Genomic DNA, 27,888 nt, shown 5'->3' with positions numbered 1-27,888 from the left:
CCTTCGGAAGGGGCGGGGTCCTCCGCCCAGAGCAGACAGGGGCATTGATCTGCTGTCCCACCCCCTCCCCCAGCGGCATCCTTTCTCTAGCTTCTGGCGCTGCCCACTGTAACCCGACTCCTGCATTTGCGTTTGGGGCGCCCTCCCTGCGCTGGGGGCGGGAGCCCAGTGAGTGCAGAGCCCCGGCCTGCGCAGCCCGAGTGCCACATCACTGCGCCCGCCCGCGGGCCCGCCACCCCACCATGCTGCCCCTGCCGCTGCTGCTGCTTGCCGTCCTGGTCGCCGCTGCTGCCCGGCCCGGGTGCGAGTTTGACGGGAGCCTTGCCGGTAAGGCCACCCCTGCCCCCATCCTCCACCCTGCAACTTCCGGGGAGTGTGACCCGTTGCTTCCCAGGGGCCCATGAGCTTTCTCCCCGCGGATCACACGCCCATGGCCCCGGCGACAACATCTCCAAAGTGGGCACCATGTGGCCTGAGACTGGTAGGGTGACCTCGCCCCTGGACGGGGGCACCAGGCGGGCTCTGTGTGGCATCCAGGCGGGGGCACCAGGCTGCAGAGGGTTACCATGCCTGGGCCGGGGTGAGGTCCCTCTCCTGTTGGGCACAGGAGCTGGGTGCCCTACAGGTGGGTCCGAGGGAGCAGGTGCCAGGACTTTGCCAGAGGCCATCCAAGGTCCCGGAGTCCTTCCAGGAACGGGGCGGTCTTTCTGGGCTGTGGCGAACTCTTGACCCCTCCCTCCCAGCCGGGGCTGTGATGTGGACTGCATGTCTCCGGAAGTGGCCCTGAGGGCTGGGTGGGCCCCTGGAGGGAAGGGGTGCTGCGATGCTCTGGGACCTCACCCAAGGTGTGTGCAGTGGCTGTGGGGAGCAGGCAGAGGCTGGGGGCTGGATCCTGGGCTCCCGCCTGGCCTCACGGCCTCTCCAGGTATGGGGGTGCATCTGGCCAACTGCTCAGGGCTGTCATCGGGAGCAGACATCTGGGCTCCTGCAGGGGTGGGGCCCCGTGTGGGTCCCAGGGTGCAGGGTGTCAGGTTCAGAATCGCTTGTTCTCGGGGTTTTGTGGATACCTGAGAACCGCCTGTGCCCGGCAAGAGGCTGTGCCAGGAGAGATGCCTCTCCGTCCTGTTGATGCCTGGATATCCCGCCATATCTGCTCCTCGCCTTACATCTGAATTCTTTTCTCCCCACTGTGTGGGAGCACATGCAGGTGTGTGTGTGTGGCTGTGTGGGTGTGTGTATGGGGGTGTGGGTATGAGTGGGGGTGTGTGGGGGGTGTGGGGGGTGTGTGTGTGTGTGTGTGGCTGTGTGGGTGGGGGGGTGGGGGTATGAGTGGGGTGTGTGTGTGGGTGTGTGGGGTGTGTGTGAGAGTGTGTGTGTGTGTGTGTGTGCTGCTGGAGCTTGTGCAGTGTTGTGGATGGGCCTCCCCTCGGCTCCTGAGAGCCCAGACAGTATCTAGAATCAGGCTTGTTGGAGACCAGAACCCCCTCCTCCAGGAAGCTCTCCTGACCTGCCCTATCCCAGGGAGAGGTGTAGCCTCCTCCTCTGCACGAGGCAGCACAGACCGCCCTGTCCTCACGCAGCTGGATTTGGCGGGGGGCTGGTCTCTGTCCCTGGCAGGTGCTGAGCACCGCTGTGGCCTCGGCGTGTTTCTAGGGTAAATTACTCATCCTCCAGTCCAGTCTCCCCTCTTGTGGGCGAGGGTGGACGTCAAGGACCTTTCCGGCCCACAGGCAGAAGTGGGCAGAGCCGGGCAGCTGCAGCGCAGGCCCCCCACCCCGAGCTGCTGTGTCCCTGTCTCGCCATCTGGGGCTCTCTCAGAGCAAGCATGGAGCTCTTCCCTCTATCTCACCCTTTCCTGGTGGAAGGATTCCCTGTCCTCACCAGACCCTGGGGACTTTCTGATTCAGATTCTGACTCCTCAGCTCTGCTGTGTGACGCTGGGCAGATGGCCTGACCTCTCTGACCTCATTCAGGTCTCATCCCTGACCTGGGCACAACCATGGTCAGTTGAGGAGTGGGAGGGCTGGCTCGATCTCACTCCCCCATCGAAGAAATGCTGCCACCTCGTGGTTAAGAGGCTTAGAACCATTTCAAAAGCAGCTTTCAGACCAGCGCCGTCCAACAGAAACACAACGCCAGCCACACACACAACTTTACATTTTCTAGCAACCACACTGAAGTGGTAACAGAAGCAGATGAAATTGATTTTAATAAAAAATTCTGTTTAACTCAGTATGTCCAAAATATTCCAGCATTTTGACATTAACATAAAAATTATTAATGAAACATTTAGACCGTGTTGAGTACTGTCTGAAATTTGGTGTGCATTTTACACATCACACACGTTGGTTTGAACGAGCCACTTGTGAGGGGCTCTGTAGCCACGTGGCTTGTGGCTGCTGTACTGGAGAGCAGGGCTTGAGAACCTTCTAAGGGCACAAGCTTTCATCCCGCTGTGCATTTGCGAGTCTGCAGGGGGATCTGGGGATGTCTGTGTCCCACGGTGGGTGGGGTGGGGAAGTGATGGTGAACAGACCAGCCACCCACGTGTGTCCTGGCTTTGCTCTGTGGCTACCAGGGCAGGTGTGGCCTGGGATAGGCACATAGTGGGCTTTGGGTCAGTGGGCCCACTCCCGTGTGGTGAGGGGCAAAACCAGAGGCCTCTGGAGGCTGAGCCCGCTGGTGAAGGTCCAGCCACATCCTGGAACTGGCTGTGTGGTCTTGGGGCAATTGCAGCCCCCGTGGGCCCCTGCCAGGCCATCCTCACTCTCCTGTGGCCACAGCAGCACCCACTGGGGCTTGCTGATTGTTGGGGGTAGAATTGCGTCTTCCAGAAAAGACATACTGATGACATCATCCCTGGTACCTGTGAATGGAAACTTCCTTGGAGATAGGGCCTTTGCAGATGAAATCAGATTACCACGAGGCCACACGGGATTGGGGCAGGCCCTAAGCCCAGTGACTGGCATCCCTAGAAGAAGAGGGAGATTTGGACAGGGACAGACCCAGGACAGAGTTCATACATGACAATAGAGGCAGGGACCAGAGGCTGTGGCCACAAGCCAAGGAGCACCTGGTGCCACCAGGAGCTGGAAGGGGCAGGAGGGGTCTTCCCTTAGAAACCTTTGGAGGGAGTGCTGCCCCGCAGACCCCCTGATTGCAGCTTCCGGCCTCCAGGACGCTGAGTTTTGGCTGCTTTAACCCACACATGGCGGGCACTTTGTTAGGGCAGCCCTAGCAAACAAACCCACCCCCTCTGTGCCTTGTACATGGCGGCCAGTGGAAGGGGGGTGACCGAGCCCGCAGACACTCTTCCGGCCCCCTGGGAAACCCCGATGGGGCTGCACAGCTGGTTGGGGGTCACGATGAACGGTCCTGCTCCTGTCTACCGTGTGCCCCCAGCCTCTGTTGAGCGCTCACTGGGCACCTCACCCTGCTGTCATATGAGACTCGATGGGTCCTCTGACAGCCCTGTGAGGTAGGGGTGACCATTATCCCAATTCACATGAGGAAACTGAGGCACAGGGAGTGGTTCATCCTGGAGCCTTAGTGCCTTCATCTGGGAATAGGGAAGACCCAAAGCCACAGGAAGCCAGGAGGGCTCACCTGTCCAGGCCCTGCATGATGGTCACTCATGTGGCTGCTCAGTGGCTTTGGAGAAGCAGGTGCAGGGATGGACACCTCACCTTGCAGCTCCCAAGGCCAGCGGAGGCCCCGGGGTCAAGTGTCTTTAGCCGCACAGACAGGCAGGTGAGGGCAAAGTGTTCCAGGCAGAATCCCAGATCAGGTTTTTTTTTTCATTCCTTTTTCCCTAAAGTGTGGGTTCAAGCTGTCATGCCTCCTTTATGCTGCAGATGGGTGGAGTCTGGGGACGCTCTGGACCCTGAAGGCCTGAGAGTCACTGAGGGTGCCCGGAGACCCCACGCCTACAGGCCTATGACAGCTGTCTGGGGTACTCAAGCTCCCTATGCTCACCCCAGAGCATGTCATGGGCACCCGTGGGCGTGGATGGGCGGCCACAGGTGGGCAGGCACATTACAGCCCCCTTTCAGATGCTTTAGGAAAAAAATACCCTTACCTGCTACTCTTCCCTGCTTAGCACAGAACGGGCTCCTGCAGCCGGTCTCTGCGTTGTTCTGAAACTGTTGCGGTAATGATACGCATCGTGACTCGGAAGCCTCTAACCCGTGTCAAATCCTGGGCTGGGCCCGGACTATGGACCATCTCATCTCAGTATTTCTGCAAAATGATGATAGTGAACTCATGTGAAATGGGGGAGACAGAGACACAAAAGAGCCTCGTGTCTGGGCCCCCCGCTGCGATGCAGGGTCTGCATCTGGGCCCGGGGGTCTGGGGCTGGGCGTCTTCCCTGCCCTCCACGGCCCTCGTGGTTGCCCATGGTCCATGTGGCCCATGGTCCATGTTCCCTACCAGCTTGGACAGGGAGGGAGAGTGAGCCCAAGCACCACTGAGCCTTCCCCAGGGCCGCCTGCACACACCCCGTTCCACACCGGGGAGCACTGTGCCCACCCCTTTGGTGGTCGCTTACGGGCGTGGAAACCCGAAGTCTCCTAGGAGCACCTAGCGGTGGACAGGGCCCTAAACGCCTCCATCCCACGCTTTTGTGAGCCGATTGGTGTGGGGATCTGGGACTGGGGTTGCCCAGTCCACGGTGGGGTAACGGAGTCCCAGGAGGTTCCCGAGAGTGGGAGCTGCCTGGCCGCCGAGCAGCCCAGGTCTCTGTGACCGTGAGGGTAGCTGGCCTCTTTGCTTCCTTACCTGTGCTCAGCCACGTTTTCACAGCCCCCAGATCCAGGCTGAGCGTGGAAAAGTGGCCTGCGTCTCCCAGCTCCAGGCTCCGGGTTTCGGCCGGAGGTGCAGGGTCACAGCCAGGCCTTTTCCTCCGCTCCAGCCTGCTTGCTGCCTCCCCCTGGCCTCCCCACCCACTCCACACGACCGGAGGGTCACGTCCCCTCTCCGGTTCCCACTGCTGCCACTGCCCAGCCTGCGACCCCTCTGGCCGGATGGACTCCGGCATGGGCTGGATTTTAAACCTGCCGCCGGGTCCCTGCCTCGGAGGTGTCCTCCCGCTTCCTGCACACAGAGCCCTGAGCGCTGCTTCATCGGGGCCCCTAGCAGCGGCGCTGCCCACGGTGGGTGGCTGTGCTTGGCCTTCCTGGGGGTCTTACTGTTGGGGTCTGTGTCGGGGCTTTGGAAAGGGCCCTCAAAACCCAGGATTGTGAGGAGAGTTTTGTGCGTTGACCCTTCTTTCTTGGAAGAGAGCCCCTGACTCAGGAAACAGGGAGAGGTCACACCCTGGTGGTGGCCTTGGGGGCCTGGAGCCTGCGTGGCTGACTCTGGGAGGGTCTGAGTCCGTGGTACGGCCGTGCCTGCTGGTGAGGGCCCCGGGGGCAGACTGTTAACACTTCTGGAATCTTCTGAGGACTCAGCAGCTTACTGTGGGAAGCTTGAGGTTGGCCCCGGGAGAGGGACTTGCACCACGGTGCTCACAGACCCCACGTCAGGGCTCTTCTGCCCCGGACAGCAGGCTGTGGCCACTGCTGCTCAGCCCCGGGCTTTGAGCTAGATGCCACTGACCCCCACTGCTGCCCAGGTGTCTGACCTTAGGCAGGTCATGTGAGCTCTCAGACGCAGCCTTGGCACCTGGGAAATGGGGGTGACTGCTGCAAAGACTCCATGCGGTGGCACTGGCGGAGGGCGGCCCAGGCTGGTCCCCGCCGGCGCTCAGGGGCGCTGGGTGTGTGTCGCCTGGTAAGTGAGGTGGGCGAGGCAGGCCCCTAACGGTGCTGTGTCTCTCTTTGCAGGTGAATGCCACAGGCCGCCAGCTGCAGACAGCGGTACAGTACCGGGACCTCCCTGGCTTCTGTTCTCTAGGAGGGCTGCGGCCCCCACACTGTCAGAGCACTTTAGGCAGCTGAACACGTGATGTCAGAAGTGGGTAATGGATAACACAGCCCGTTGATCAAACCAGAACCCTCTCGTAAACAGCCAGAGAAAAATTAGACACAACAAAAAAAACATCAGCCAGGAGAAGGTTCCCCGGCTTCCCACGGGGCTACGCCCAGCCTGGCCCCTGCAGAGACGTCCTCTCCATCCGTCCCCCAACCTGCGTGCTCCCGTCCCCACTCCAGGGGTCAGCTCCAGGTGGGCTGGGCCAGGCCTCGAAGTCACACGTGCTGCGTTTGGCCCTTGTCCACGTGCATTTCGTGGTCTCTGGCTCTGTGCCAGGCCCCTGCTGAGTCTGGGGTGTGGGTGAGTCCCCTCCCCTGCTGGGCCCCGATTTCCTCCTTTGTGAAGTGAGGAGGGCTAGACGGAGCTTGTGAGATGGTTTCAGAAGTGATGTGAGATCCAACCAATGTCAAGTGCTCAGGTCAGGGCTTAGGACAGGGCTTTTTCCCTGAAAGGAGCAAATGTTTTATGGCGGCCTCCTGACAGATTTGGGCGTCTGGTGTATTCGAGTGGGGAAACTAGGCTTTTAAAAAACCAGAAAAAAGTTTTCCCGGTACAAAATCAATGACATATGTAAAATGTCTCTTCTATTTTATTTTTTATGTATTTTATTTTTAGTTTTAGAGATGGGAATCTTGCTATGTTGCCCAAGCTGGTCTCAAACTCCTGGCCTCAAGTGATCCTCCCACCTCGGCCTCCCAAAGTGCTGGGATTACAGGCGTGAGCCACCACACCTGCTGTAAAATGTGGGGAGCAGGGCAATGTGAGGCAGAAGGAATCCTGTCCTGGCCGGGGGTGGAGGCTCACGCCTGTAATCCCAGCACTTTGGGAGGCCGAGGTGGGCAGAGCATGAGATCAAGAGATTAAGACCATCCTGGCCAACATGGTGAAACCTGTCTCTAGTAGAAATACAAAAATAAGCTGGGTGTGGTGGAATGAGCCTGTAGTCCCAGCGACTCAGGAGGCTGAGGCAGGAGAATCGCTTGAACCCGGGAGGCAGAAGTTGCGGTGAGCTGAGATAGAGCCACTGCCCACTGTACTCCAGCCTGGCAACAGAGCAAGACTCCGTCTCAAAAAAAAAAAAAATAAAAAAAAAAAAATATCCCGTGCTTTCTAGACTTTGACATGAGAAGTGGCAAAATGTCGTGAGTTGTCCCATGCGATGCCACATCTGGAAAGTCTAACTGAAGAAGAGAGAAGGCCGCCTGGGGGTGCGGGCGTGGAGCCAGCAGCTGTGGGGACACAGTCTGCTCCCAAAGGGGCTGGAGGGCCCTGCTGGGCTGACAAGGGCCTCAGAGGTGGGGCATCTGGAGCTGGACAAACAGCTGTGATGAGGAAGCAGGAAGGGGCCCAGCGACAGTGAGGACCTGCCTCTTGCCTGGGCTTAAGTTGTCCCTGGGAGCTGCGGAGCAGAGATGAGCCCGGCTGAGCCCTATCTGCCATTACCTGCTTCTCATCCAAGTCCTGAGCCCCACCTGACCCTTTCGGGTCCCCAAAGACATGATACACCCAAAGCAGGGTGTGTCTTTGGGACACGTTTGCGCTGCGCTATGGCTCCAGGTGCGTTGTGCCTGACCTGCCTAAGTCAGTGTTGGCTGGCCACCTTCATGGGCCCTTGCGCAGAGGGAGACGCCGAGGCTCAGGGAGCCTGCCGCAGTGCGCTTGCCAGTGGGGAGCTGAGTCTGGTTGGTCTTAGGCACCTTCTCTGGTCTCTCACAGGCTCTGATTCCTGCATAGGGTCTGTTGTCCTGGTCCTCCCCCGCCAGACTGTGGGTACACCCTCCCTGAAGGCCCTGGCCCTACGTAGGGTCCCCTTCGTAAATGTCTGACGCATGACAGTCAGGGCCACTGCAGGAGGGACTGACCTGCCGACCCTGCCTCCCCAGCCACCTGCGTGGACCTGCAGCTGAGGACCTGCAGTGACGTCGCCTACAACCACACCACCTTCCCCACCCCGCTGCAGCACCGGTCGCGGGAGGCGGTGGAGGCCAGCTCCGAGTACATCCTGCTGAGTGTCCTGCACCAGCTTCTGGAGGGCCAGTGCAACCCGGACCTGCGGCTTCTGGGCTGTGCTGTGCTGGCCCCCCGGTGTGAGGGCGGCCGGGTGCGCAGGCCCTGCCGGCACGTCTGCGAGGGCCTGCGTGAGGCCTGCCAGCCAGCCTTCGACGCCATTGACATGGCCTGGCCCTACTTCCTCGACTGCCACCGATACTTCGAGCGTGAGGACGAGGGCTGCTACGACCCGCTGGAGCAGCTTCGGGGTAAGGGAAGGTGGCGGGGCTGTCCGCGTGGTCACGGGATCCAGGTGGTCACGGAGGACCAAGAGCCACACTAGGAGAAGCGCGAGGCCTTTTCCGTGGGCAGCGATGGTGCAGGCATTGGCCGAGGGCAGGGCTGCTCCCCAGTCAGCATGTCCCCACAGAACAGTGCCAGGCAGGGCTGGGGGCTCAGTGCACATGGGGGATCCTCTCGCTGCCCAGGGGCCCCCAGCAGAAGGCTCCAGCCCCTTAGGGACAGGCTGGAGTGGAAGGTGCTGAGTCTGAGTGGCGGCAGTGCCCCTGCCCAGGGTGCAATGAGGGGGCCTCCTGTGGGGGAGCCTGGGCTCAGAGGGCAGGGCTGGCCCCGGGGTCCAATCCTTGGCCACAGACCCTCCAGCCGCAGCGCTCTCCCTGGACAAGGGTGGGCAGAGCATTTATTCTCCCCGGGAAGCCCAGCGGGCAAAGCTTCATGACTGCCCGTTGCTGGGCCTGGAAGATCACACAGAGGGTTTGGCCTGAAGCGACTTCTCCCAGCCGGGTCTGCACTGCCCTGTGGGCTCAAGGAGGGAGGGGGGCTGTGGAAAAGCCTTCGGGGTCTCATGTGGATAAACTGGTGGAGGGGGAGTGGGCAGGCCTGGGCCACGATGGGCCACTTGTCTCTGAGGTGAGCAAAGAGGTCCCAGAGGGTCTCTTGGCAGCAGGGCTGGTGGGAGCCCTGCATGGAGGTCCCTGTGTCTGCCGTGCCACGAGTCAGCGTCCACCAGAGACCCTGCATGATCTGCAGCAGCCCTGGCCTGTTAGACTGTCCTGTGGGAGAGAAATGTTCTATTCCGTGCTATTTTAGACAGTCACATTGGCCGCCTGTGGCCGCCGAGGCTGGGCTGTGGCTCTTGCCTCTGAGGCCTGGCTGTGGGCATCTCATCGCATCTGAATGAGGCTGAACCTGCCTTTGAACAGCCGAGGGCCAGCGTGTGCCATGCTCACCTGTGCAGGGCAGCGTCCGCTCGTGGTTGGGTTCAGAGGACCTCACTGTGGGTACCACACGTGCTGGCTCACGTGAGTCTCACGACAACCTTGCTCCGTGAAAGAGAAAGCGGAGTCTCAGGAAGGGTGACAGCACCAGGATCTTTAGCTGGAGTGGCCCAGGCCCATCACGGGTTGGAGGGGTGGATTGGCCGTTCATCAAACAGCGACCGAGCGCCCGCTGTACCTGTGGCTCTGTGCTGGGGCGTTGAGGAGGGCAGGAGAGGGGACGCAGATGCGCCTGGGCTGGGCTCCATGAGCTCTGGGTTCCAGGCTGTGTCAGGCACTCAGGGTTGGTCCTGGCACGTCCTGGAGCCTCTGGCTCCCAGTCTGAGAAGGGCAGACCTGTCTACTCTGGGTTTCCATGCGGATGAAGCAGTGGGGGCTGCCCTTTGCCAGCAGGTGGGAGCCAGCTGCCGCCCGAGCTCAGTCCCTCAGAGGCGGTGGAGGTGCCAGGGGGAGGCCAGGGAGGCGAGGACGGGTGCCAAGCCCACAGCCTGGGAAAGCCCAAGGACACGGCTTGAGGTTATTTTGGGCATCTCCTCTGCCAAATTGCTGGCTTCCTCTGCTGTCTTTCCCCTGGAGAACCGTTTTGAGCAGAAGCAAAACCACAGGGCGAGGAGAAGCTTAGAGAAACACATTAACCCTCTGCGGCCCCAGGAACAGCCCGCGGGCACCTGCGTCATGCTCCTGTGGGCCTGGCTGGGCCGCCCTGGGCGAGGCGGAGGGAGCTGGGGGTCACAGGGCGGTCCTCAGGGCGCCTCTGTTCTAGCGGAGGAAGGATGGCGGGGAAGCCAGCGCGTATGCGGCATAGAGACATCCGTTTGGTAAATCCAGGACCCTCCCTCTTCCCCCAAGTCCTTCCCAGACCCCCCGCTTTCGATTTCCTCCCTGGTGCAGGCGCTCACCGCTGTACTAGTGAGGCAGCAACAGCAACACTGGTCAGCCTTGCGGCAGCGGGGCGGGGGGCGGGGGGCGTCGCTAGGAGCCTTCCCGTGGACGCCGTTCGCCACGCAAACAGAGCAGAATCCTGACCTGCTGATCTGCGGGAGCACCACATCGCCATGGAGAACGCAGCCAGGAAAAGCCCCTCTGCACACCCAGCCGGGCTTTGCCTGGGGTCCAGGACCCCACCGAGCTCTGTTCCGTTCTGTGGTCCTGCTCTGTATCTCAGGAACTTCCCAAAGTGGCCACAGAGGAAGTGCATTGACAGTCACATTAGGAGCCATGGCGCTGTGCCGTGTACACATCTTGGGTGCCGTTTGGCTTAGATACTGCTGTAGGCACTACAGGGAGAGTTTGAATTGGAGATAGAGCTGTCCAGGCACTGCCGTCATGCAGAGGGGACTGAGGGGGCTGTGTGTGGTCAGTGTTCCCAGGCCGTGGTAGGAAACCTCTGGGTCTGACACTGACCGAGCCCCCCTGCTGCTCCCCCAGGAGGCCTGGAGGCCGACGAGGCGCTGCCCTCGGGGCTGCCGCCCACCTTCATCCGCTTCAGCCACCACTCCTACGCCCAGATGGCACGTGTGCTGAGGCGGACGGCCGCCCGCTGTGCCCATGTGGCCAGAACCTACAGCATCGGGCGCAGCTTTGACGGCAGGGACCTGCTGGTCATCGAGTTCTCCAACCGCCCCGGCCAGCACGAGCTGAGTGAGTGCTCTTGGGAGGCCTGGCCTGGCCCTGCTTCAGGAAAGGGCTCGGGCCGCTCCGCCTTGGGGTGCACAAGTTGGTGGGGTGTTTGGGATCCTGGGCGTGGCTGAAGGCGTCGGGGCGTTGCTGGGGAAGGCAGCACCCCACTGGGCATGTGCAACCCCCCTATGTAAAAAGGAGACTTTCCCCATACATCCATCTTGCTTCAAAATTTAGGCAGGCAGGCTAGGTTATTTCATAATTATAGAGACATTGATCTAGTGGCTGAAAAGACATAAAACAAACAGCCGCTCTTGTCACCCAGGCTGGAGTGCAGTGGCGCGATCTCGGCTCACCGCAACCTCCGCCGCCCGGGCTCAAGCATCTGTGCCTCCGCCTCCCGAGTGGCTGGGACTACAGGTGCGCGCCACCACACCCGGCTAATTTTTGTAGTTTTAGTAGAAAAGGGTTTCACCATGTTGGCCAGGCTGGTCTTGAACTCTTGACCTCAGGTGATCCGCCCACCTCGGCCTCCCAAAGTGCTGGGATTACAGGTGTGAGCCACCGTGCCTGGCCAAACAAGAAATTTTAGATGGAAAAGATGATGCGGGGATGGGGGCTTGCAGGGAGATACTGAGACTGTCCGGGAGTCTCCTGGGAGGCTGGAGGGAGGAGGGCACCATCCCTGCATGGCACAGGCGTAAGTCAGGGAGAGCAAAGCAAAGGCCACAGAAGTCCAGACCCTTCTGTACTTAGCAGGAGTGAGTGGCTGCGCGCTGTGCGTTTTCTCCGCTTGAAAACCTTCTCTGTGCAGCCCTTGTTCCCGAGCGCCCGATCGCTCCTTTTCCAAACTGTTCCAGGAGTGTGACACGCAGAGTGCTATAAATAAAGAGATTTTTCTATTTTAAAAATCCAAGTCCGTTTTCATTCACATCAGGCTTTGGATCCTGTTTTGAGGTGGGAGCGGGCCGTGTGGAAACTGCTAGGCACTCTTGTTCCTTCAGAGGCACCTTCCTGCAGGGCATATTAGGAAATCCATTTTATCGCTGTCATAATTTGCTACCCTAAGTTGCAAAGAGCCGCTCAGACCGGTAGCGTTTAAGAATCTAGGATGTTCTAGCAAACACCCAGACCTTCTGGATGGGCGGCCTCTGCTTCACATGTTGGGGAGGTCCCTCTCCCCCAGGGCACTGAGGGCATTCGGGGTTGGAGTCCAGGGCTCCCTGGGGGTCAACGAGTCCGAGTCCTGCCTGGGCCTCAGCCCCCAGCCCACCTGTCCCATGAGCACATTCGTCAGGCGTAATTGATCAGTCTAGAAGCAGCCTCCATTTGACTCTTGATGCTCACCAGTCACTGGAAGTGTGCCTGTTCTTGGGCTATGGACTCAGCCTTTTCAGGGCTGGCAGCCTCAGCCAGTCTGCATCCTTCTGGCCCAGGCAGCACAGACACCATGAGCCCAAAGGCCCTCTCTCTTGCCAAGGGGCCAGAGGCCACCTGGCCACACCCTGGCCCCCAAGGCCCACCATGCTCCCCCTCCAACTGTGACATGCTCTGGGCAGGAGGCAGAGACTCTCCTTATAGCACTGGAATTTGAGGGCAACGGGTGTCCCTGTGCAGAAGCCAAGGGAGGTGGCCGGCACACAAAGCCTCCTGGGTAATTTATACCTCGGGATGTGGCATCTGAGGAACATGGGTGTTTCCCCTCATCCCTGGAGGTCCCTCAGCCACACACAGCTGGGGAGGGAGATGCCATTTTCCAGGTGAGCAATGTGAGGCTTAGAGAGGAGGGGTGACTTGCCTGTGGTCACACAGCTAGTAAGGCCACGGGGCCTGGTCCACTCTCCTTCCTGTAGTCCACTCATTTATCCATCCATCCATCCATCCATCCATTCATCCATGCATGTAGGCATCCATCTGTCCATCCATCCATTTATGCATGCATAATTTATTCAACCATTACACATCCATCTATCCATTGTCCATCCATCTATTCATTCATGTATCAATTTATCCATTATTTCATCCAGCCATTATTCATCCATCCATCCATCCTTGATCTATCCATGTATCCACTCATCCATTGATATATCTATCCATCCACCCATCCACCCATCATTTATTCATCCATCCATCCAGCCATTATCCATCCATCCATTCATCTGTCTATCCATCATCCATATATCCATTCATCCATTCGCCCATCCATTCATCCACTGAAGGACCAACTGCCTTCCCAGCCCAGCACCAATGCGCACCTTGACTTTTTGCACCAGCATGAGGAGTGACCACCTGCGGAATCTGCATGGATCGATGATAACGTATATCATTAATATTCTTGAGTTATGCTAACTAATAATTCTGGCTAGGTATAAAAAATGAGCTCAACGTAAGTGATGACGTTGATGAGACCTCATTAAATACAGATTCTTGAGTCAAAACAAGTGTGAGTCAGTCCCAGCCCATCTGGTCACCCTTGCTGAGTGGAGGGGCCTCACACCTCTGGGGACCCCAGGCTGTGAGACGACACCCCAAGTCTCCGTATTTGCCCCCAGTGGAGCCCGAGGTGAAGCTCATTGGCAACATCCATGGAAACGAGGTGGCGGGCCGGGAGATGCTCATCTACCTGACCCAGTACCTGTGCTCCGAGTACCTGCTGGGCAACCCCCGCATTCAGCGCCTGCTCAACACCACTCGCATCCACCTGCTGCCCTCCATGAACCCCGACGGCTACGAGGTGGCGGCCGCCGAGGTGAGCACCCAGATGCCCGCACCACCCCTCACTCGTTCATTCACGACTAGTTTATGCTAGCGGTGCTTTGCTTCCGCCTCTCTAGGAGAGGGGCATTCAGCAGGTCCACACTGGCAAAGCCCTGCTTCAGGGGCTTGGTGAGAGGGAAGGCACGGAGAATGCTAGGTGTATTAAGAAGGCGATGCCTGTGATAGAGGAAAATGATGGGAAGGGAGTTGACGGTGCCCGTGCGTGTCAGAGGGTGTCAGGGAGCTCTCGGGGAGGTGGGCAACGAGTAGAGCAGGTCACTGTCGGGGGCGCCCCACTCAGGGGGAGCAGCCAGGGATGGTCCTGAGGCTGTGGCGTCAGCATGGATCCCCGGGAAGGGAGTGCCGGGGTGGAGAGGAGGCCGAGGGCGCCACGCATGCTCCCCAACTCATCACATAAAGCCGAGGAAAACCGGAGCCCCCAGCCCTGACCCTCAGCCCAGCGTGAGACACATCCGGAAGGAGGAAGGAGGGGTGTGCTGACTGCAGTCGGGGGCTGGCTGTGTTTTCAGGGTGCCGGTTATAACGGGTGGACGAGCGGGAGGCAGAACGCGCAGAACCTGGATCTGAACCGAAACTTCCCTGACCTGACTTCTGAATACTACCGGCTGGCGGGGACCCGCGGTGTGCGCAGTGACCACCTCCCCATCCCTGAGCACTACTGGTGGGGTAAGGTAGGAGCTGCTGCTGCCCACGCTGTCACCACTGAGGCATCCAGGGGCCCCTGGTCACTCCAGGCCTCTCCAGTGCTGTCCTTCCCTGGAGGCAGGAGAGCCTCAGAGCTCCTGCCTCAGTTACCTGTCTGTGAAATGGGGACAGCTCCTTGCTGGGCTGTTGGTGAGGTTCAGAGATTAATGTTGGAAACGCCTAAATCCCTGCAGGGTCCCAGTGATGGTGCCCGAGTCTGGCTGGCGCATTGTTGTAGAGACTGTCAGTGGCTTTCTAGGATGTTCTAGCAAACACCCAGACCTTCTGGATGGGCGGCCTCTGCTTCCCATGTTGGGGAGGTCCCCCTCCCCCAGGGCACTGAGGGCATTCAGGGTTGGAGTCCAGGGGTTCCTGGGGGTCAGCCCCCACCCCACCTGTCCCATGAGCACATTCGTTAGGCGGAATCGATCCGTCTAGAAGCAGCCTCCATTTGACTCTCGGTCCGCACCAGTTAGATCCAGAGGGCTGTGGGAGCCTGGGGCATGGCTGGGGGCCGGCGGGGAAGCCCAGCGCTGAGGGCGGCCTCCTCTGTCCTGGGCAGGTGGCCCCGGAGACGAAGGCAATCATGAAGTGGATGCAGACAATCCCCTTCGTGCTCTCAGCCAGCCTCCACGGGGGCGACCTGGTGGTGTCCTACCCCTTCGACTTTTCCAAGCACCCACAGGAGGAGAAGATGTTTTCTCCCACGCCTGATGAGAAGGTAAGAGGGTGCGTGCAGGGAAGGGAGACTGTGTGCGTGGTCCCTTTGGAGCTGGTGCGCTTCCGGTCCTGGTTCTGAGCTCCTTGAAGACAAAGCTCCTTGGCCAGCATCCGGCCAGCATCACCTCCTCCAGGCCCAGCTCTGCAGAGGAGCCTCCTCCTCCTGGAATTCTGCAGCCTCAGGAGCCCTCGCTCCCCTGATCTCTCTGAGGCTGGCTGCACTGCCTTTCCCAAGTCTCCATCTGGGAGCTCCTGGGGTGGGGAGCCTGGCTCGCCCGCTGTTCCTCTGAGCGCCACCCTGCACTGGCTGGGTCCCCAGTGCTGCCCACCACAGGGGAGTGTGTTTCCAGGAGGTGCCGGCAGAGAGCAGTGCTGCAGCGTGCATGGCGGCTGCCCCGCCTGCTTCCAGGGATCCTGCATGTTTCTCACCTGGGCCCCCCTGGAGTTAGCAGGTACAGGCGCATAGGGAAGGCGTTCTGGCTCCACCATGCACCTGGGCCCTTAGGTGAGGCCCCTCCCCTATCCAGACCTCACTTTCTCCTACTGCTTGCAGAGCAGCCAGCGATGAGACTCGTAATGATGCTGGGACTCTCCCAACCCATCCTAACCTTAGGAAGACCTGCTGGGGGAAGGGTGTGGAGTTGCTTCTCACACTGCAGATGAGAAAGCGGAGGCTGAGGGAGGGGTTGTGATCAGAGCTGGGCCCCAGCCCCCAGCCCGCAGCTGCGGATCCTGGAGCTTAGCTGCCTGAACTGCCCCTGGAAGTCCCCACCCCACCAGAGGCCAGGCCTTCCCTCCACCCGGCCCCTGGATGGCCCTGAGTCACTCCCCAGGCCTTGTGGAGAGCCAGGCCTGCCCTGCGCCTCCCTCCCTGCACTTTCCCTTGGTGTTTGGGGGAAGGGGCAGGGAGAGAGGGACTGGCCTTGGGTGGCCAAGTGCCAGGTGCCAAGCCCCTGATAGTGGTATTCACACGTCATTTGTTCTCTTCTCTGAGGCCACCCAGCCAGGCACACAGCTGGGCCCCCATTGGCACTCAGATATCAACCCTGCCTCACCCAGCCCCTCCTCGTCCTGAGGCCACCACTGCAAATGCAAACGGGACTGGTCCCTGTGCTGGGGGTCCTCAGTCTAGGGTGGGAGATGGGGCCAGAAACTGGCAAGGAGATGGCCAGGTCAACAGAGGGGCTGTGTGTGCACGTGTGTGCAAGGGTGCCTGTGTGTGCATGCATGGGTACTTTGTGTGTGCACAGGTGCCTGTGTGCATGTGCATGCCTCTGTGTGCATGGGGGTGTGTGTGTGTGTGCAGGCATGGGTGCCTGCGTGTGCGTGTGCATGCCTCTGTGTGCGAGTGTGCATGCCTCTGTGTGCATGGGTGTGTGTGTGTGCGCGCATGGGTGCCTGTGTGTGCGTGTGCATGCCTCTGTGTGCATGGGTGCCTGTGTGTGTGTGTGTGTGCATGCCTGTGTGTGAGTGTGCATGCCTCTGTGTGCATGGGTGCCTGTGTGTGTGTGTGCATGGGTGCCTGTGTGTGCGTGTGCATGCCTCTGTGTGCATGGGCGTGTGTGTGTGTGCATGGGTGCCTGTGTGTGCGTGTGCATGCCTCTGTGTGCATGGGTGCCTGTGTGTGTGTGTGTGCATGCCTGTGTGTGCATGGGGGTGTGTGTGTGCATGGGCGCCTGTGTGCATGTGCATGCTTCTGTGTGCATGGGCGTGTGTGTGTGTGTGTGTGCATGTGCATGCCTCTGTGTGCATGGGCATGTGTGTGTGTGTGTGCGCGAATGGGTGCCTCTGTGTGTGTGTGTGCATGCCTGTGTGTGCATGGGTGTGTGTGTGTGTGTGTGTGTGTGTGTGCACGGGTGCCTGTGTGCACGTGCATGCCACTGTATGCATGGGCATGTGTGTGTGCGTGCATGAGTGCCTGTGTACGTGTGTGCATGCATGAAAATATGTGCATGTGTCAGGGGTGAAGCCCCAGTCTGGTCTGGGACTGAAGGAGGGCTTCCATGAGGTGGCAGTTTCCCAAAAGGAGCCCATGGATGAGGTGGAGATTTCCAGCCGTGGGGCAGGGAGGGGCACTAGAGGCACAGGCCACCTAGTGCAGAGACCCAGGGGAGCCCCGGGGAGCCTGCTGCAGGGGCCCATGCTGAGTGTTGTGGCCCAACAGGAGTAGGGAGAGCAGGCTGAGCACCCTGCAGCCCAGGGGCGGAGTCAGCAACACCACGGCCACTGGCGCGCTTGCCCTGCATTTGTTCATTCTCCCTCCCGTTTACTCCTTTAGTTGTTCATCACTCACTAACTCACTCACTCCCTCACTCATTCACTCACTCATTCATTCACCCATTCACTCACTCCCTCACTCATTCACTCACTCATTCACTCACCCATTCACTCAATCCCTCACTCATTCACTCTCATTCACTCACCCATTCACTCAATCCCTCACTCACTAACTCACTCATTCACTCACTCATTCACTCACCCATTCACTCACCCATTCACTCACTCCCTCACTCATTCACTCACTCATTCACTCACCCATTCACTCACTCCCTCACTCATTCACTCACTCATTCACTCACCCATTCACTCACCCATTCACTCACCCCCTCATTCATTCACTCACTCATTCACTCACTCATTCACTCGCTCATTCACTCATTCCCTCACTCATTCACTCACTCATTCACTCACCCATTCACTCACCCCCTCACTCATTCACTCACTCATTCACTCACCCCCTCACTCATTCACTCACCCATTCACTCACCCATTCACTCATCCATTCACTCACTCCCTCACTCATTCACTCACCCATTTACTCACCCAGTCACTCACCCCCTCACTCATTCACTCACCCCCTCACTCATTCACACTTCACTCACTCCCTCATTCATTCACTCACTTATTCTCTCATTCATTCATTCACTCACTCATTCTGTCACTCATTCAGTCACTCATTCACTCATCACTCATTCTCTCATTCATTCATTCGCTCACTCTTATTCTTTTTTTTTTTTTTTTTTTTTTTTTTTTTTTTTTTTTTTGCGACGGAGTTTCACTCTTGTTACCCAGGCTGGAGTGCAATGGCGCGATCTCGGCTCACCGCAACCTCCGCCTCCTGGGTTCAGGCAATTCTCCTGCCTCAGCCTCCTGAGTAGCTGGGATTACAGGCATGTGCCACCATGCCCAGCTAATTTTTTGTATTTTTAGTAGAGACGGGGGTTTCACCATGTTGACCAGGATGGTCTCGATCTCTTGACCTCGTGATCCTCCCGCCTCGGCCTCCCAAAGTGCTGGGATTACAAGCTTGAGCCACCGCGCCCGGCCATCACTCTTATTCTTTCACTCATTTACTCGTACACTCCCTCCTTCCCTCCCTCATTCATTCATTGACTCTTCCAGGCAGTACGCTCCAAGGGTGCAAGGGGGTGAAGTGTCTGGTTCTCTTCTCAGACCTTTGTAAGTGCCCACAGGGGTGACTGGGTAGCCTTCACTGTTGGCCTGGCCTTGCGCCCCTGTGCTCTTGGGGGCAATGGCGGCTGGGCAGGGCAGGTGTCCACCTCTGCACAGGCCCAGTGTTTCTCAGCCTCAGAGCCAGATGCGAGATGTCCCAGGGGGGATGTTCACCCTGGGTCACCCATCAGAACCAGAGAAAATGAGATTGTTCCCAAGCCATCAATCATCAGGCTGTGACGGTGCCGCCCGGTGGCCGGCAGTGATCTCTGGAAACCAGAGACCCAGGAGGGGCCTGGGGCTGGTGGGGGAGCATGAGAGGGGTGGGCTGGCTGGGGTGAGCCAAGGCACCCTTTCCCCAAACTTCCACGGTGCCCTACAGATGAGAGCCAGCACCTGGGGGCAGTGTTCAAGGCCCTGCAGGCTGGCCACAGCCACCTCTCGCCCCTCCGTATCTGCCCTTCTGCCCAAATGCTGCTCACACTCTGGCTCTGCCCGCACTCGCTGTGGGAATCAGCATAGCCAGTTTCCCAAGAGCTTCCTGGGGCAGGAGCTGGGAAGGCTGCGTTTCCCACAGTCCGCAGCCTGTGTTCCTGGGTCCCTATTCAGTCCGGCTTCTCTGCTCCCACCTGGTTTCATTTATCTGTGTCTCTCCCTTGCCCACGTGCACCCGGCCTCTGGACCGACAGCCCCTCTCACATCCTTGTCCTGCACCTGCCCTCCCAGGTCAGGCCTGGGCTCCAGCGCCCCAGGATTTTGGGGATTGGTGATCAGCAGCCACCTTCCATGCCTTAGCCCTAGAGACCGACCAGGGTCAGCCTGGGACTTACAGATGGCCGAGAATCCCCACAAAGGAGGACCTGTGGACTCTGCCTGGGGGATGGGCGCAATGGGGGAAGCTCTGTGCTGGGGAGGGAGGGAGGCCCTTGAGGAGGGGCCTACGATCCCAGCCACACATCCAAACGTGCCAGGGGCGGCATGTCCCGGGGGCTGTGTCCTGTCCCTCTGTCAACTGCAGTGGAAGCTGGAAGATGGGGCGGTCAGGGAGGGGCTTCCCGCAGGCTGAGTCCCAGCCTCTGGTGGTGCTCGGGTGGGGAATGAAGTGGTGATTATTCACAGAAGAAAGTTGGCTTTGGAGATGAAGTCTGTAAAAATGCAGCCCACCCCTGCCTTCATTGCTCCAGCAGCCCCAGCTTTATAAACTGCCAAGCCAACCTGCACGCACCCTGCAGACACCACGTCAGCGCGCCCTCAGGAGAGAAAGCCCCTACTCCCGGCCGGGTGCAGGGGCTTGGTGATCACCCCAGGTGCCCACGCACCTGGCCTCCAGACTGACTGTGACCCACCTCCGGTCTTCGCACACACTGTCCTTTGCGGGACACCGTTCCCCTCTCCCCCCTGCACTGCAGGTGTTTGCACCGGAGGCTCCTCCCCTTGACCCCAGCTCTCAGGGCATCCTGCAGGGGACCCTCTCCTGATCTGAGCCGTGTCTCTTTTCCAGATGTTCAAGCTGCTGTCCAGAGCCTACGCCGAGGTCCACCCCATGATGATGGACAGGTCGGAGAACAGGTGTGGAGGCAACTTCCTGCAGAGGGGCAGCATCATCAACGGGGCGGACTGGTACAGCTTCACGGGAGGTGCGGTCCCTGCGGGGAGGGGCTGGGGTGGGGGGGATGAGGACGCTGGGTGGGGTGGGGCCAGGAGGGTGCAGAGGGACGGGGACGGCAGCCTCACTGGGATCTGGGCAGGGACCCTCAACGGCAGCTGCAGGCTCTGCGGCTCAGGAGCTCTGAACTTTGGACGGCCATGGGCTCCTTGTGACCCTCAACACAGCCAGCCTTGTGGGGGCTGTCGCCCCAGGCCTGCTTTGGAGATGGTCATGGCTTCTGCTGAGCAAGAAACTCCAGGAGCAGATGGCTCACAGGGCAGAAGCGGGTGTGGGCGGGGTCAGTCCATCTTGCTCCGAGGCCCTCTCGGCTGGCCAGGTGGCTGGTTGACCTGTGGTGTCCCTGGGAGATGGAGCTCATAGGACCCTCCTAGGCTTTCATCAGGACAGCATCTGAGTAACGGATGTTGTCACCATGGGCCAGAAGTTGGGACGCCAGGGGCCTGTGTGGCTGCCCCATGCTGCAAGCCTTTCCATTAGAAACCCATTCATCCCTTACCTCACCAGAGACAGCAAGGGGGCGGGGAAGCCTGTGGACTGTGCCGCAAGCCACGTGGTTCAAGACGCAGCTCTGCCCTCTCCTGGGGTAGGACCCTTACCTGCCTCATGCCTCCATCCGCACGTCTGTGAAGTGGGGATCGTCCCGCCCACCTCACCATGGCTCAGCCCCTCAGCCCTAGGAGGTGTTGCTGAGCACCCTCTGCGCTCGCCTGCCTGCTGGGCGCTCGGCCGGCGCCCCTGACGTCCTGGTCGTCTCTGCCGCAGGCATGTCTGACTTCAACTACCTGCACACCAACTGCTTTGAGATCACGGTGGAGCTGGGCTGCGTGAAGTTCCCCCCTGAGGAGGCCCTATACACGCTCTGGCAGCACAACAAGGAGTCGCTGCTGAATTTTGTGGAGACAGTGAGTTCTCAGAGGGGCTTGGGGCTCCGGCCCAGCAGGGACCTGGGAGGGCTGGGTCGGATTCGGGCTCCCAGGGCGGCCCCTGCAGCCTGCTGCGCCACACACCCTCGCCCCTCTCACTTTCACTTGTTTTGGGGTTCACTGCCCATCCACTCGCGACGTGAGATGCAGCAGCCGGCTCTCCTCTGCGTGCCCTGTGGGGGGCCGGGGCGGCCAGGCCGTGTGTCGGAGTCCCTGTGAGCAAGGATGTCACAGCCTAAAGCAGCACAATTTAGCAAGGGAGCATAGGGCCTGGGCAGCCTGGCAAGGCAACACACCCAGCCTGGAGGCCAGGGGGCTTCCTGGAGGAGGCGGCCACTGAGCTTCATCTTGAAGAAGGGTAGGAGAAATCAAACCACAGGACAGAGAGAGCTCCCAGCAGAGGGGAGCATGCTAGAACCCCGTGGGGCTTTTGAGACCCTTGAGAGGTGCTGAGGCTGTGCTGAGGACTCAAGCCGTGGGATGGGGCGGGTGCTGTGCTTGCGGAGGCGTGGGAGTGAGGGCTCTGGGCAGCGGGGTAGCTGTGTGGCTCAGGCAGGGCTTTGGGACCTCAGAGGGGAGGGCACAGGCAGGAAGTGGCTGGCAGGAACTGGGGGGGGGGGCAGGGTGACCTGATTGAAGTGGGAGGTGAATGGGGATGACTGAGAATGTGTCTAAAATGACCCCCTTGCCGCCCCAGAGAGCCAAGGTCTCCCCAGCACTGAGTGTCAGCGTGGAGACTCTGTGCCCGTGTCTGCTCCCCTTCCAGCAGGGCTCACACCGAGGGTGCTGGGGACCCCAAGGAGGGCCCGGGATGTCACATGGAAGAGCCTGGTTTCTGAAGAAGCCTCTGCTATTTTTTTCCCAAGTATTTTCAAGAATCATGCAAATTGCATATGCGTACAGATGCCCAGTGAGATGCAGGCCTCGGAAGGAGTGTGCTGTGGTAGCAAGGAGGGTTGAGGGCACAGCACCCACAGCACCGTATGGTTGGCACCCACCCACACAGGGCACCCCGTCCTCACACCGGGCTGGGCGGTAGACGGGGCGCCCCATTTTATAGATGGAGCTGAGGGGATGCTTGCGACTGACCTGGGGTCTCCAGGCCACACACGGGCTCGTGCTCTGGGCTCCCAGCGTCTGTGAGACAGCCGGAGGAGGAGACAGAGGGTCAGAGAGTGACGCGGCTGTCTGGTGTTGCCCAGATCTGCTTGTTCCAAAGCTATCCGTCCATGAGCGCCCTCCTTTCTAGAAAAATCAGGAACCTTCCCCCAGGTAAGAATCAAGTGAACTCCCGAGGGCGGCAGCCCCCGAGGTAGGAAAGAAACAAAGCCCCAAAGTAATAACGGAACATTCCGCCGCTGGCGTCTCCTTCTGAAGGCCGTGCCGCAGGGACGCCACCTGCACCGAGTCTCCTTCTTCCAGGAGGTCTCGTGCCAGGCCTGCGCACGTGGCATTTTGCGGCTGTCTGGTGAGCAAGAGGTTGAAGGAGCCTTGAATGCGGCTGGCATCGCTCCTGGATATTACACGTGAAGTCTTGGGATATGAAGATTTACAGCGAGCGCGGACCTTGGAAGGCCGGGCGGCTCGCTGGCCGGCTCTCAAGACAGACGTCTTGGAGGAGAGCCGGGTGCGGCCTCCTGATAAGGATCAAGCCTGTCGTGGCCAATTGAGGCCTTTTTCATAGTGATCCTGGCCAGACCTCGGAGGGGGGTCTGTATCACCCAGGCGAGGGGAGGGGCGGCGTGGCAGCGCTCCATCCCTGCCAGAGAGCCCCATGTACCCCGGCCTTCATGAAGGTGACCCTTGGGCCCAAGAACAGGGGCAGAACAAATCCATCCAGGGCAGGCCGATGTTGAGTGAGGGCCATCTGTAAGAGACCCTCCTGGGAGAGCCCCCAACTGGGGCTGCAGGAGGCAGAAGTGAGAGCAGGGCTGGCAGAGAGGAAGCCTGGGGCTATGGGACCCTGGGGTAGAGCCCCCAGCATGGCTGGTCATCAGGGAGAGCTTCCTGGAGGAGGAGGAGGATTGTGAGCTGTGTCTTGAAGGGAGAGAAGGAATTTTCCCAGTGAGGGGCTGGTGAGGGTATTCTAAGCAGAGAGGGCTTGGGTGCCATCTTGGGGTGAGGAGGTGCCACAGGCTGGCTTCTGAAGCCATCTGGTTTTTCCATCACCTCTCATGCAGGAAAGCCTTACTTTATTTTTTGAGATGGAGTCTTGCTCTGTCCCCCTGGCTGGAGTGCAGTGGTGCAGTCTCAGCTCACTGTAACCTCTGTCTCCTGTGTTCTAGTGATTCTCCTGCCTCAGCCTCCCAAGTAGCTGAGATTACAGGCACATGCCACCATGCCCAGCTAATTTTGGTATTTTTAGTAGAGATGGGGTTTCACCATATTGGCCAGGCTGGTCTCGAATTCCTGACCTTGTGGTCCACCTGCCTTGACCTCCCGAAGTGCTGGGATTACAGGCCACCATGCCCAGCTGAAAGCCTTACTTTTAAAGTTATAACTCCCTCCCCCTAAATGCGAGTCCACAAGCCATTGTTTCAGGAGCACAATTCCATTAAGCCATGAAGTGTGGACAAGAGCATCCAGGTGGGGGTCAGAGCCCCAGAGGGCAGTGGGCAGTGGCCGTCACTCCCTCTCCACCTCATCAGGAGGGCTGGGACCCCGTGATGTGTGCTCATCACGGATTCGACGCGCTCTGGCTTCCTGAATCTCCTCCAGCACTGGAGGCAGCATGGCACAGAGAGAAGCACTAGCGTCTGCTTTGTGGAGCTAGACGGGTGCCTGGCTCCTCTTCCAGCTACCTGTGCCACCCAATGCTGGGCATGAGCGTGGAGCAACAGTCTGGAGCCGCGGGGCCTGAGCCTGCTAGCTGCATGTGTCTGCGAGTTGGTTTCCGCGTCGGTAACGATGGGGGTCGGCCACGGTGGGATTAGAGCTCACGTTTTTGCTAAAATCATGGGTCCTGCAGAAGCCGCAGTTACTTTGGCCTCATGTACATTTTACAGCTGAGGAAACTGAGGTGCGCAGAAGCAGAGGTTTGTCTGAGGTGAGGATCCCTGGGGCAGGGCTGGTTCTCTGGCCCAGAGGAAAGCCAGCGCCTCTCGGGCTCACGTCCCTGGGCCGGGGAAGGAAATGATACTTTTACGACTGTAGACATGAAGATGAATATGTAGGAAAACGGTCTCTCCAGCCTAAACGTTTTGCTTTGATCCTGTGATTTGAGGAGGAGCGAGGGAGGTCATTTGCATGGTTTCTGGAGGCACAGCGGCCCTTTCCCTGGAGGACCTGTTGCTGCAGAGCCCCGGGCAGGGCTGGGCAGGGCTGGGCAGGGCCCGCCTCGCTGGCCCCACCCCTCCTGCAGGCATCCTGGTGCCGCTCGGCGTGACCTTCGGCATCCTTGCACCCACGCTGCGTTCTGCTGACTAGAGCAGGGGTCGTGGGCGTGATTTGTCATTCGTTGTTTTATAAGAAATGTGGACAGGATCAGGCAGCTCTTGGGAGGGGCTTTTTGGGTGAAAATGTTGGATCCTGGGCATGCAGGGAGCTATGTGCTAAGGACCAGTTTGTGCCGAGTCCAGACGGGCAGTACCAAGGCAGGGCACATTATCCTCGTGTACAGAATCCGTGCTGCTGTAGCCAGGGTGCGGGCATTCAGTCCTCATCCTCTCTGATACCCACGCTGCCGCTAGGAGCCTCAGCTCGGAGAGAACCCGCAAGCCCCGCCGTGGCTGGGAAGGCAGGGAGGGAGAGCCAATGAGTCGGAAGAGTGGCAGGAAAGGGTTCCCTGCTCAGTGCCCGCGGAGATGGATAAGAGGCAGGGGCATTCGAAAGCCCGGAACTGGCTCCGGTCCATTGCCAGAGAGGAAACTGAGGCCCAGAGAGGGGAGTGACTGGCTTGTTAAGATAGAGGAGCGAGGGCTGGCACAGTAGGGCTCTGTGCGGCGCTTCCCCTGAGACCCAGAGCTCTGAAGAGCGCGTGGGGCACACGCGGGCTGGGCTCCATGCTCATCGGGAGGGCTCGTGCCATCTCCGTGACCTCTCCCCGGTCTCTGCAGGTGCACCGGGGTATCAAAGGCGTGGTGACGGACAAATACGGCCAGCCGGTCAAAAACGCCCGGATCTTAGTCAAAGGCATTCGCCACGACATCACCACAGGTGAGCACGTCCCTGGCTTCCCCGGGTGCCACGTCTGCCAAGGGAATGCCACAGTGGCAGCTGGTGCCCTCAGGCACTCACACGTGCCCCGAGCTCGGCAGGACGGCTCCTCTCCTCCCCAGGCTGGCTGGGTCGGGGAGGGTGGGCAGGAACCGGGGTCTGCGTCGGCTGCAGGCTGCATCTCTTGCGGCATTTGGTGAGGGAAGAGCTTGCCCGGCCGTGGCTGCTTGGTCATGGTGGATGTGTGCTCTGTATTCCCAGGAAAATGCCTCCTTCTCCAAGATTGCTGGGGAGAGCCACCTCCGTCCATAAGCCCGTTTGTTTCTATCCCAGAGTTCATACCCCACTGACAAGCTGGGGTGTCCAGCCCTGTGTGGGCTCTGGTCTCCCTTACGGGGATTTCACAGCGGATGCAAAATGACAGTACACTGTGATGTGTGCTACCTGACAGAGACGTGGTCCAGAAGACACGGGGGGGACTTCTGCTAACTGTGGGTTGGGCATGGGGGATGGGAGTGGTCATCGAAGGCTTCAGAGAAGAGGGGGTGCCTAAGCAGGGTTTTGAGGGATGAATAAGAGTTTGACGGAGAAAAGATGTGGGAAGGACATTCCAGGCCCATGCAGAGGCCCGTGTACATTTGGCATCTGGCTTCCATGCTACCCTCTCCCCACTCCCATCCACTACCCATCACCCTGTGGCTGGGTCCGCGGCCCTGGTGAGAATCATTTTTCATCTGTTTGTCCACAGCCCCAGATGGTGACTACTGGAGACTGCTGCCCCCTGGTACCCACATTGTCATCGCCCAAGCCCCTGGCTATGCCAGGGTCATCAAGAAAGTCATCATCCCCGCCCGGATGAAGAGGGCTGGCCGCGTGGACTTCATTCTGCAGCCTCTGGGGGTGGGACCCAAGAACTTTCTTCCTGGGCTGCGGAGGACTGGGCCCCATGACCCGCTGGGAGGTGCCAGCCCTTTGGGCGAGGGCACGGAGCCCAACCCCGACCCGCTTCGGGCACGTAGGCAGCCCTCTGCCGGCGGGAGCAAGCCCTGGTGGTGGTCCTACTTCACATCACTGAGCTCCCACAGACCGCGCTGGCTGCTCAAGTACTAGCCCCGGCCCGAGTGCGCACCGGATGAGTACTATGCCGGCCCGAGCATCCGCCCGGATATGGAGGCCCAGGCCCACCTCCGCGTCCCGGGCTCCTGGCTCTTGATTTTGTCTGCCACAGACATCCCACAAAGCCGCTGCCATTTTATTAAAGTGTTTTTTATCCACTTTCCACTGTAATGAGAGGCTCTGTGTAAGGCGCCCTCCAGGGAGTGCTGAGGACTGGCCTTGTTGGCGGAGGGCAGCTGTGGCCTGGGCCCCGCGGGGCCACCCCGCGCAGCTGTCCCGCTCCCACGGGTCCCGACTGCAGTCCCGAGACTCCAGCCCGTCTGTGCTGGGCCAGGTGGACTAGCTGGCTTTTCCCAGATCACCAGGCCTTGAACTGACTTCAGATGGGATACAGGTGGGCTGGGGTGAGAGCCTCTGCAGGAGCTGAGCCCTGGATCCTGCAGCTGAAGCTCGTGTGTCCTGGAGGGCAGAGGAGAAGGCTGAATGGGAGGATGGGAGTGGGCAGCAGGTGACCCCAAGGCACAGTCAAGAGCTCAAGGGGAGGAGAGCTGGCCAGAGCCCGGGGACCCATGGCATGGTGAGGGGACCACACTCAGAGGCTCCCAGGCTTCTGGGGGGGGGCCCGGCTCCATGGGGGTGGATATTCCCGGGCCCTCCCTCATCCTAATCATGCTACCTGGGTCCAGGGACCCCCTCTTGTCCCCTCTCTCACCATCAGGAAAGTCTGTTGGCCCTGGGATCTGCCAGCAGGGGTCTTGTAGCCTGAGCAGAGAACGCAGCAGAGAAGGCGCCCAAGCCGGCCAAGGGCTGCGTCACCAAGCAGCAGAGCCCCGTGCTTCCGCAGCCAGAGGTTCGTCCTCCCACAGCCCCGGGGGCTGGCAGCAGAGTCCCGTGGGCAGGGTGGGCTCCTCCTGGCGTGTCGATCCCTGGCTCCTTGGCGGTCATCTTTCCCCAGCTCTTCCCCTCACCGCCCCTACATGTGCCTCTGTCCATACTTCCTCTTCTTGCGTCGGGCTAAGACCTGACGGAAGACCCTAGCGACCCTCATTTTAATTTAGTGACCTCTAAAGATGCCACCTCCAAATAAGGGGCACACTGAGGACCTGGGGCTGGGGCTTCAGCAGATGAATTTTGTGGGAGGGACACGGGTCAGCCCATAGCAGAGGGCAGCATCTGCCACGCAGTGGCTCCTCATGTGCTCCTGGCTGTGGCATCAGCCGCCCTGGTTTCCAGAGCCCCGGGCCTGAGCGAGGTCTTTCCGTGGAAATGGGGATCCACTCTGAGCCATGCCTTGACCTCAGCTGAACGACGGCATGGTCCTCACCCACACCCCCAGCCTCATTCCACCGCCTCCTGGCAGCTGTGCCTGGACATGGAAGCCCTCGGGGCTCCCAGCTGAAGCCCAGAGGCGCAGGCACGCTCCCAGGCTGGGTGCTGTGTTCTGGAGGAAAGCATAGGGAGGGCGCGGGCACCAACAGCCCCCTAGACTTGGCTGGCACAGCAGCCCTTG

General features: G+C 59.7%; 1 protein-coding gene across 1 annotated transcript; it reads left to right on the top strand.

The window, feature by feature from the left end:
- Positions 1–146: 146 nt before the first annotated feature.
- CPZ (carboxypeptidase Z) lies at positions 147–26,539 on the top strand. Its single transcript, XM_010345236.3, has 11 exons — positions 147–327; positions 5,826–5,858; positions 7,857–8,231; positions 10,689–10,901; positions 13,433–13,629; positions 14,168–14,329; positions 14,905–15,063; positions 20,017–20,152; positions 20,947–21,086; positions 25,163–25,262; positions 26,011–26,539. The coding sequence occupies exons 1-11, from the start codon at positions 243–245 to the stop codon at positions 26,370–26,372; spliced, it is 1,962 nt and encodes a 653-aa protein (XP_010343538.2). The 5' UTR covers positions 147–242; the 3' UTR covers positions 26,373–26,539.
- Positions 26,540–27,888: the final 1,349 nt, after the last annotated feature.

The sequence above is a fragment of the Saimiri boliviensis genome, chromosome 3 (genome assembly GCF_048565385.1).
Source record: "Saimiri boliviensis isolate mSaiBol1 chromosome 3, mSaiBol1.pri, whole genome shotgun sequence".
Classification (NCBI taxonomy): domain Eukaryota; kingdom Metazoa; phylum Chordata; class Mammalia; order Primates; family Cebidae; genus Saimiri; species Saimiri boliviensis.
Note: the sequence above shows the minus strand (reverse complement) of the source record. Positions and strands in the feature narration are given on the sequence as shown.